General features: G+C 37.0%; 2 protein-coding genes across 2 annotated transcripts in view; one reads left to right on the forward strand and one right to left on the reverse strand.

Moving 5' to 3' along the window:
• The window catches only part of LOC142345738 (tetraspanin-3-like), a 550337-nt gene that overhangs the window by 331616 nt on the left and 207316 nt on the right, over positions 1 to 11405 (reverse strand). The window lies entirely within an intron of this gene.
• LOC142346187 (protein unc-80 homolog) overlaps positions 1 to 11405 on the forward strand; it is a 151187-nt gene that overhangs the window by 79494 nt on the left and 60288 nt on the right. Inside the window, exons 26-31 of the mRNA XM_075398696.1 lie at positions 3301 to 3537; positions 3846 to 4077; positions 4645 to 4753; positions 7201 to 7414; positions 8059 to 8257; positions 10298 to 10710. Of these exons, the coding sequence (XP_075254811.1) occupies positions 3301 to 3537; positions 3846 to 4077; positions 4645 to 4753; positions 7201 to 7414; positions 8059 to 8257; positions 10298 to 10710 (1404 nt within the window). The remainder of the gene's footprint in view (positions 1 to 3300; positions 3538 to 3845; positions 4078 to 4644; positions 4754 to 7200; positions 7415 to 8058; positions 8258 to 10297; positions 10711 to 11405) is intronic.

The raw sequence follows: 11405 nt of genomic DNA on the forward strand, positions 1-11405 counted from the left end.
AGAAAGAACCTTCAAGTGGTTGGCCCGAATACAATACACAATCAACTTCTAAACCTCAATCTGGAGTTAAACAACTCGACAGACTAGTACAACCCACAACTCACGTTACCCCATCTACAACCTTTCTCTCAGCTATCAAGATTTCAGCAGTACAAACTCAAGCAACTAGTGCAAATTCATCAACGACGGTTACATCATCCAAGAAGAGAACTAAAACTGCAGATACAATTGCAAAGAAACAACCACGTAAACAATTCATTAGAGAGACATTCAACCCAGCGACACCGCTAGAAGTAAATATACCCAAGACAAACAGTACGGTACCCAATGTCTTAGCAAACACTACAACTACTCAATCGTCACGACCAAACTTTCTTAATCTTCATCATTACACAACTACCCCCCTGCAAGACCGCCTACAAAAACAACATCAAGCTGAGATACAAGCTAAAACCCCCGGTTTTAGTGGACACCCGAACTACGATACAAATTTAATCTACCAGTTGCAACCCAACATCAATAGGTTCAATCTCATTGGTTATTTGTCGAACAAAAATTCTTATCTACTAACTAATCACAACCTTCAAGGACAAACAATACAAGTCCCGTTTGATAATATTACAGCAAACCTCACTCCTCAGCTTGATACCTTCACTTATCAGGTACAGCAAAACTTTCTAACAGAAAGACAACGCTCTCAACAGCTCGAACAACGGATTACTGAGCTCCAACTGGAGATCGCAAATCTGAAGCATCAACTCCACATCCTCCGCTCATCACGTTGAGCACTCACGGAATGGAATAGATAAATTTGTGGTTGTTGATGTTCAGTACTTCCTTCATTACTTCTTCTTCTTTCTCCCGCGGTGAGGAAAATTATTCGTTAGTTCAAACGCCTAATTATTAGCCATTTTGATTACCTTACTCTCCTTTATTACATTACTTACATCAAGTAAAGTAATCCGCATTTCTTCAATCTTCATCGAAACAATCTTCAATGATTACACTTAGCGCAATTTATTGTAAACAAGGAGTCCATTCTTATCTTTAGATTGCAGATTCTCGCTTCTCTAATAAAATCTATTCTTTATCCTTACCGATAGCTTTTTATCATCATTCAATTGTTCCATCGAAATCCATAATTTATTTAATGTCTTACAACCTTTCAGTAGACGTTAAATATTTCAAAACATATTGTGATCTCGCTGAATTTATTCAATCGCAAGTTATTAAAACTTCGAAAACATTCTTAGTTGGAAATAAATTCTATACACCATTGTCAGTTCATTGGACATTTGAGTTACAAGAGATTATCTTATTCTTGCAAGATAACAATTCCAATAAAATTGTAGTTTATTTTCATCAAGTTCCTGAGTACGATTTATTTGAAATTCTAAAGCTTATTCATACAGAAGAAATTCTTAACATCAATAATCTAAACTTTCAACCGCTCACTTATTTCAATTAATATGTTAGTCTTTTGGTGATCACTGATATAGAGATATTACAACCTTTCTTTAACAGGTTTTCATTCATCGCCATCCGCCATTTATAGTTTTTCCTGTCAATTCCTTTCAAAAATTAATGGGTCTTCCATTCTCCCCATTGACATTAAAATTGAATTACTGCATTATTCAAAATGAACACATATTTTGAAGGAGGTGTTGATATCGAATGGTTTAAAGACTATTGTCAACTCTCTGATCATGTTGAATCCGCTTGGGTTAACTTTTCTAAACAGATTATTTTTAACGATAAAGTTTTCAGGATCTCCGAATTATATTACTCTGAATTTCAATGCGAAGTCATTTTATTTCTTGAAAACTTTGAACAAAAAGAAATTGTTATTTATTTTGAACTGATGACAAAAAGCAAGATTAATTATTTCTTAAAGCTAATTCATAATGATCAACTAAGTCTAAATATTAATTCCTTAAACTATAGCTACAAAGCTTACTTCAATTGATTTATTCTTCAACAATACTCAAATAAAGATGAATTACGAAACGGAATTCTTTATTTGGGGAGTCATTGCGGCAACTCTAGCCTTTATGGTGTTGTGCGCAGTAATTTTAATTTCCCTATTCATTTACCTCGCTTGTCATTACAGACCATTAACTTAACCAGTATATTCTTCAACTTATATTATTCTATTATTCAACGTCAGATGTACTAGCAGCACAATTTTATAGAAAAACTTCAAAAGGTCTATTATAACGACCAGCCAAAAAAATTGGATCTATTATTTTGTACAGCCCTGTATCTTAGGACATCGTCAACCCTTCTTCAAGAGAGAACTCAGAAACAAGAAGCTACGATGAACTTTAGAACTTTAACCAAGTAATCTACCTCACAAACCTTAAATGCTTAATTATTATAAATTAAGCTAAATAATTTATTCGATTATGTAAAATTTGATGTTTTGATTTAATACCTATGGACCGGGATGGGATGTACTGAAGTGTGCTACACTCAGTAACACTATTTGATAATCTTAGTGCTATTTTGAGAATTTACGTTATAGTGCGTGAAGCACAACCTTGATTTGGACAAAGTCCATTTTAACGTGTGAACAAATTACTAAGTAGTTTTGAATAAGCTACTATTTTAAGATCACTAACTAAAACTGAGAATACTATGACGGATATTATCACGCCACACAGATAACACCAAGTTAACCTTGGTAACTCTGTCGACACTCGTTATCTCTATCCAATAGGATACTAGATAACCACGTGTCCGCAAGTATAAAAGGAGCTTGCACGCTGAACCACCAACACTTTTTGGTCCCTGATAACTTCTGATTTAAAATCATACTCCCGTATTGCTCCCTTGCTCAATCTCAGCTTACTTGAGATATTTTTCTAACTTAGAATATTTTGTGACTTGTTCTTAACTAAGAACTCTCTAGTCATAAAATATTAACTTAGCACAAATTTGGAAATCAGGTAAGTTCAACTTAACTACTCTAAGTTATAATTTAACATCTCTTAAATTCTATCTAAGTTACAAGTTAACTTAGAATATTTCAACCTGTGCTAACTTGTACTATCTCACTCTTAATAACTTAACTATTCTATCCCTTCATGCTCGGTTCATATTTGATGCTGTTTAACATAACTTATTAATTCATATTTGCATTTAACTTTCTTTAATACTTAACTATTTACCAAGAGTAGAACTAGGGGTTGAACTCTCAGGTTATACATGTGGTCCCGCGATTAACCCCGTCGTTTAAGTATCTAATGTACGGACCAGCAGTATAACTACACCGTAATAACCTAACAATTATTTCTGTAGAGTTACGTGAGCGGCTCTTTGCCCCATTTCCGACGGCATCACTCCTCGGCATCCGCTTCATTCACTGCCGGATCCCTGTTCGCGGCCAGTACTGGAAGCACATCCAACAATCCCTTCAAGACATCCTGGGGATCTTCGACTCATGATCGCCATAACAGCACAGTCCATGGACCGGCAGATCTGGGTGGTTCTGGAAATGATTTGGGAACCCACAATGTGATCATGAACGCTTTCCAGGTCTTTTGGATCAATTATGTACAAATTTGATATCTAGGAATAAAAGCAAACTGTAAATCTTCTGATTGGATTCTATATTGCATACGTCAATTTTTTTTTCGTGCACGCCGTATAATTCAGCCACAAATTGTGTCAAACGAAAAAAGTAAACTTCAAGAAAAGAAAAGTTTTTTAAAAATTCCTTTTTAAAAAAATTCCATTCTATTAGCGCATTGATATCAAACTTTATGAATTGTGCACCAGGATTTTGTTCTTTTGCTCACGTCATATTTCCTTTGCATAGCTTTCGCATTTTTGAAATATTTTAGGAGTCGGCTGACGACCATGGAAAAGGAGCAACATTATCAGACGGTTCGGTTGTAGAGGAGAACTTGCTAATGACAGGATTCCTGAAGAAACAGGCGCACAGTTTGATGCACTTGCCATTCGTAGTGATGTGCAAAACTGCTGCTTTTCTGCCCAGACAAATCTACTTCCAGATCATACCCGCTTCTTGGCAATTGTTGATGGACTCAAACTTGCAACTCGCATCATCTGCAGGTGAGGATAATGTTGAGTCATGCCGCTCTAGCGCACCTACTAAAACTGAAATGGACCATTTGGTCCGTTTTGTACTTATAACCATTTTTTGAATAACCTACGTCCACTCATTGGTCGCCCAATTCCACAATTTTGTCGCCTCATGTCCTATATAGAGTGCTCTTTGAGCATATTGGGTCTGTCGTTGAATTTGTTTTTTTAAACAAGAATTTCTGTCCTATTAATAAAAATAACTTCCGAATTCTCATAGGTTGCGAATTGTTTTTAAATTAATCCTATTAAGGCAGTTGTTAATCCCACTTCAAAGCGAATAAAAGTAGAACAGTTATCGTAAATAGCATTAAGATACGTTTTATTGAATGGAAGAAGGGCAAGCGACCAAATGCTCCGAAGTGTTGTCAGGACAAAATACCCAATACCAAAATATCCAATACTATAAAAATTCATTGAAGGGGGGCGCTGACTCGACATTGTTTTTTCAAAGGCTCCTTCGCACAATGCAACTATGCTACTTAACGTTCCTTATGTGTTTTTCATTAACTTGTCCGTTTGTTTGTGTGATTTCAGCTGCTCTGTTTCTTATTTCGGGAGTTAAGAGCCATGATGCAGTGTTCGATCTGCTCAAATCTCAACTGGGGAGTGATGACGCATCCATCCGAATACAAGCACTCCTAAGGTTAGCATTATTTCTCAAATATAACAATTTATATAAAAATATATAACAAGTTATAATAAAGTTAATTTTTTAAAATTAAATTTTAGTTGGAGGCGCTGGAGCATTATGTGCAAACTCTCAATACCATTATTCTTATTGCTTAGCTTTATATACTTTACTCTTTTGCAAGAGTATATGTTTACAAGGCGAATCGTGATAATGTGCACAGCACATTATGTTCCGACCCCCCCCCCCCCCAACCACTTCGAACGCCCTCCACGCATACATGATTGTGTGTGTGTGTGTGTGTGTGTGTGTGTGTGTGTGTGTGTGTGTGTGTGTGTGTTGGGTATGTGTGTGTTTTTGTGTATGTATGTTTTTTTTTGGGGGGGGATGATATTTAGTACTTTGGGGACACCGACTTTTTTCCCAACAATATAACTTCTGTTGACTTCTATAGATTGAGATGAGCAAAAAATTCTTTGTCGCTGCAATTTTTGACTTGGCGCGAAATCATCAGCAGCAAAACAACTCTGCCAAAAATCACAACTTTTTTGATGATTTGAACGCACGTTTGATTTCTGCAAACACAATACAATTTACTCCCATTTTAATTATCACCATCAGAATGAGGTCAAAGCTATTATTGCAACCATCAGTTTTGGAACCAATCTATCCCCCCCAGCAAAGTGGGTATGTAACTTTGGGTCTTTCCCAATATAGCCCCCACCAGCTTAGTTGTCAGATAACCTATAGCCCCCATCATGGTAATTATACCATAATGGGGGCTAAAATTTCATGGGGGGTCTATAATGGGAACGACCCGTAACTTTTACGCCACCCCACGCCTACATGCTAATGTTTTGCACAGTAATACTCTGCATCACAACACATGAATTGTAAAACGTAGTAATAAGAAACAAGGTACGGAGGGCGGGGGAAATAGATCCCATAATTCTCCCCCCATATCTAAAAGATAGACCGACACATTTTTTTATAAATTTTTAGTTGAAACAGGCTCAATAATGGGGTCTTACCCATTATAACCCCCCCCCAGTTTAGTGGTTATATAACTTATAACCCCCAGTCATGGTAAATATACCATAATGGGGAGCTATAATTGCAGGGGGTTATAATGTGAAAGACCATTTATTGAATAGGTTTCAACTACATATGAACTAAAGTTGTGCAGATCTATATTTCGGTCTTTCCCATTATATCCCCCATGAAATTTTAGCCCCCATTATTGTATAATTACTATGACTGGGGGGGGCTATAGGTTATCTGACCACTAAGTTGAGGTGGGGGGGGGGTCCTATAATTGGAAGACCCCTGTTTTTTAGACAAGGGGAAAAAATTATGGGATCTGTTCTGCTCCGCCGCCCCCTATCTTTTTTTCATTACTACCATTTACAATTCAAGAGTCCTGATGCAGCGTATCACTGTGCAAAACAACAGCACGTAGGCGTGGGGCGGCGTAAAAATAGATACCCACTTTGGTGGGGGATAGACTAGATCCAAATCTGCTAGTTCTTGAAATTTAAATTTAGAAAGGTTTTGTCAATCTGATTTGGTGTTTTCGAACTTTATTGTTCAAAAACCCCAAATCAGGGTGACATAACTTTTTTAAATTTAACTTTCTAAAGCCTTTTAATAATTTTTTAATAACCTTAACTGGCAAAAACCAAAAATTTTGTTTTTGCCTTTTCCAGACAGAAATTAGAAATTTTTGAATCTATTCTGTTTCGAAGGTTTTACGAAATTGGTATCATTCTACCCTAGGCGCAGTGAATATTTTTACACGGTAATTTGCTATCCAAAAACCGAAAATCTAAAACCAACATCAGAAATACACTTTGACACCACGAAAATGTCAATATGATAACTAAAAAAATATATTACCTGATCAGGGATTTTTCAAAAAAAACTTATATAATCTATTTCAAAGGGCTTTTCAATGATATGACACATGCTTTTATCGGAAAAGTGAAAAAAAACTGTAAAAGTGAACAAAAACGCCAGAATGATCACAAAATTTTGGAGCTCGATAACTCCCTGTAAAAAATGAATTTCGAAAAAATCTTTTTAATTCTATAATCTACGCTGGACGGGCTTTTTAATGATACCACTCATAAGTTTCTACGATGAATATATCGATCGGCGAAAATTCACTGAACAAAAAAAAACCCATTTGAGTATATAGTTCCTCCCCCCCATATGATGGGGTCGGAACAATAAAACAGGGTATGTCTGCTATTACTTTACTGATGAGATAATTATTTAAAATGTGACGCAATATGCTGATCTTGAATGAAATTTTTTAAAAATAATTAGGTCATATTCTGAAAAAAATGACATCTATTAAAACTGTGGCTAAAATTTTGACAGGCTTGCGTCAATTCTATATAAAGAGTTAACTCAAGAAAATATCTCATATTACTGTTACCATGTTTTGCCGTGTTGTGCAGGTTTGGAGTACTGTGGCGCTACAGATACCAAGTGTGGCCTCAGTTGGAAGACGCAGCGGTCCACACAATCAAAGTGCCCCCTCCCTCCATAGACTTCACTCAGCCCTCTCCCCAGTTCGGCACCCCTCCCATCTCCCTACCAGTTGTTGACCCACCCTGGACGCCCCACTTGAGAGACAAAACCGAAGAGGCGATATCAGAAGACAAAACAAGGGTATGTTATAACCTCGAAAAGCTCCTCTTGAGTTTGTGTCATTTCTTTGTTTTGTGAGTGACAGAACATCAAATTAAACAGCAAACATTGGCGAAAACAACATCTCTACACTAACCTGGTTGTTAAAAAGACCTCTAATAAGACCATTCAGCTCAAAAACGGAGGCTAAAGTCTGCTCCAAATGACTTTGTCACAGAAGAGCACTGTCGGACGAAGGTCTGAAGGAAAAATTGTTTAACGGAAGTCTAATCGGAGGTCAAGTTGGTAAAGGACCGCCTGATCGGAAGATAAAATCTGGAAAATGGTCTGATGATATATCGTAGGAAAATCTGATCAGCCATTTTTAGCCTGGACAATGACCTTAACAAAATTAATTTCGCCATCATGTTCAAGCCGCTCAAATTCTTGATAAGAATCTTTTGCGGTATTGGAATGGTTCAAAGGTTTACGTTTTGCTCTAGCATATCTATTTACAATTTTGTTGTAACTTAAACAGAATTCCATTTAAAAAGGTCCTTAAAAAGGTCGAGAAAGATTTTACTAAAATCTTTGTCATCAAAATCGGCAAATCAAGAGAATGCCTTTCTAAATGAGACCCCCTCCCAGTTTTTGACTGATCTAATTGGCTTCACTTGTCTCCATAGCAACGATCATTCGCTGCCCTTGGCGGTGCCACCACCCGCAGTCACCAGAGAGAGGAACATAATAAGAAGATCAGACGTGCTGAGGAGGAGAAGACGAGAGAAGGGAGAGAAAAATTCAGACTGTCCCAGGTTGCAATCACTCACGACGCCTCATTTGAGATCAACATGAACCAGAACAACGCTGACCAGGAGGAACAAGGTCAGACTGAATTTTAAAAGCACGCATCAAACTTGTTCTCCCAAAAAATGGGCAATTTTTGAAATCAATGGACGTACTAAACAACATGTAACGCCGCTGCCACGAGAAAGCGATTAAAATAGTTTTTACTCAGCACACTCGATAAACTGAATATTGGGCGTGTTGGTTTTCTTGGATTTAGAGTACAAACCTTCTTTGGTATTGAATAGGCCTAATCGATGCACTTAGGAATATTATCACAATGTATTTCCTGAGAGGTAGTACCGATTTATGGACAAAATTGATCACCCCTCCAGGTTGAGGTGACCAGGCCGAATTGAGCTTCAATTAGAACATCTTCGAGTGCACACATGTTCTCGTTGCGCTCGAATTACATGGTCTGGAAATGGCTTCGAGCGCACTTTTGTCTCGACAATGGTGCAGAACTTGTCTAATGAGAGGTCACTTCGGTCTTGGAGAGTCTGATCAGAGTCAGTTTCGAGCTTACACTGGTCTGATCAGAGGCCGATTCCACTGCACATTATTCTGATCAGAGGCCGTCAAGCGATTTTTTTTCAAATTTTTGTTGTTTTCTTTTACTGACAGATGTTGTCTCTGCTACGAGTCAACAAAACAGCAGCATTCTGATCAGAACCCCATTGAGAGTCTGGCGGGGTCGATCTGACCCAAGAGGTCCAGCTAAGAGCAACAACCGGTATCCTCATGAGAATATTTGGAACCACTGTAGATCAAGACGTTTTTATGCAAAGCTCTCTAAGTTGAAATATTCAGTTAAAATTTGAAGTAATGGCATACTCAATAAACATTATTTCGGCACTTGGGTTTGCTTTTCATTAGCAATACATGGAGAATTGGCTTTTCGGTAGTTTAATATATGGTTGAAAACATTAGTTTCCATGACAGGAATATATTATAGCGGTTTTCAGAGATTTGTTCATGTACAAATCAATCTCTGATCAGACTATTTCGAACGCATTTTAGTCTGATCAGAGGCGATTTCTAGCACACAATAGTCTGATCAGAGAAGCGCACGCGACGCTTCGAGCGCTTAATAGTCTATAATCAGAGGACAATTTAGTCTGAGTCGCTTTTTTCTGTGACGGTCTGATCAGAATCCATTATGGTCTGGACCCCAACCTGGGTCTTGTGTTTTTTTTTAGTTGAGATCATTGCAACAGCGTATCTCTCATACATTTGTAAATGAGCGTACAAATATACAGCATACGGTCTAAATTTTTCGGTTGACGCAATTAATATTTTTACACTTTTGTTAAAAACACCTCACTCGGATTTCCAGAGCTGCTAGGGAAATATGTTATTAAATCTTATAAATTAAAGTGTCAGAAGTAACTAGAGAAAAAATATTCAGACAGTACAAACAGAAATATCGATACCCTGTAGCTTACGGTTTTGCATCAAATTTCATCTCATTTTTTGCGGATTTTCATCTTTCGTAGTTGGGGTATGATGGATTTCAAATGAGAACTTGGTTCCATTGGAGCAAAATTAAATATTTTGTTTTTGTTTGAAAAATAATCAGATCCAAAAATAATGTTAAGGTTTACTAGAAATAATCATTGGAAAATTCGCTACACGTGACTGCTTTTAACATTTTAGCTCTTGCGCATCTGTTCTGACACCCATTTTTTGCCAAAGATTACATCATTTTTAATCAACTGAATTTCTTGAAACTCTTGAATCACCGCAGATTAAAAAAATATTGCATTTAAGTAAAATCTCTGTCATTTACACTCTTAGTTAGTGCATTGTAGTTTATAATTAGCAAAGCAGTTTATGTTCTTTGAAATCTTTAACTAGACTTTAACTAGACTAGATAATTTTGTTCCACTAACTAACTTTTCCCCTTATTTGCTTCTCAACTTGTATAAGTGAGATATAAATCAGACAGACCAGCCTACTGAATTGTTCTCTTTTTCAATCATACGCACAAGCTGATTACTATTTTTGTCTCTAATCCAACGGTAAGTCACGTCTTCCTTTCCGTAAGTACCACATAAATGTTTATATCCAAAATTGAAGAATTAGAATCCGCGACCTCAACGAGCGGAGGTGGCACAAGTGCAACCGCATCAACCGGCATCGGACTTGGCGGAATCGGAGGCGGAGTTCCGTCTATCGCATGTGGAAGTTGCCATAGGGTAGTTGGCAACTCATACAGCGTCCAGTTGCCTCCGACAAACGCAGCCAATGTAGCTTCGACTGTCTTGGGCTATCTCCATGGCAACTCGGGCAGGTCTTCGTCTCTTCAGACGTCCAATTTGCATCACTACCATAACCACACAAATCAACTCCATCAACAGACTGGAAGCTATGTTCCTCACGGGGTACATGAGCTCGCATTACTAACTGTAGAGCTTTTTAAACGAGTAGATATATGCTGCCAATTGCTGTTTTCCATGATTCATGTTAGCAACATTTTAATTAGCCAAAAATTTTAAAAAACATAACTGATAAATAAGATGCGGCCTTTTCACCTTTTTAAATCAAAATTAGGGGAAGCCGGAAAGGTTTTTTGGGTGGAAACTTTGCGGTGAGAGCAAGATGGAATCATACAGTGTTAAATTATGGCTGGTTTTAATGAATCCGAGGTGAAAAGAAGTTGAACTGGTACATACCATTGCCTAAAAGTCTAATTACTTATAGTGGTTTAAAAAATACTTATTGCTGATTGGTACTTTCTGGCATCTCTGTGCGTGAGAAAATTTGACATCATATAGATATAAATATGACTTAATATATCCGGTTCTGAGTCTCATGATATTTCAGCACTGAGTCATGAAACCATCATCATCATTTTTACTATGACCATAACACTGATCATAACACCTACTATGCCTTTCTTGTTTAAATTAAGAGCAAATTTCTGAGGTACTCGACCAATTCTGCGTATAATATGAACATCATGAAGTTTTCTTTGTACTTGTAGTAATTAGAGTGAAAAAAAAATCCATGAGAAATAGACTTTAAAAACTCATCAGACTTAGAAATAGTGAAGCTATCCCGGATCATAGTAACATTGTAAATCAGCGCTGAATCAGAGTATTCTCAGTCTGTATTTTTACTATGAACAGATTATGATCATGTCACTTTTTACACTGTTCAGACAATAATCATAGTAAAAAAAAAC

This window comes from Convolutriloba macropyga, chromosome 9 (genome assembly GCF_964194025.1).
Source record: "Convolutriloba macropyga chromosome 9, txConMacr16.3, whole genome shotgun sequence".
In the NCBI taxonomy this organism is placed as follows: Eukaryota; Metazoa; Xenacoelomorpha; order Acoela; family Convolutidae; genus Convolutriloba; species Convolutriloba macropyga.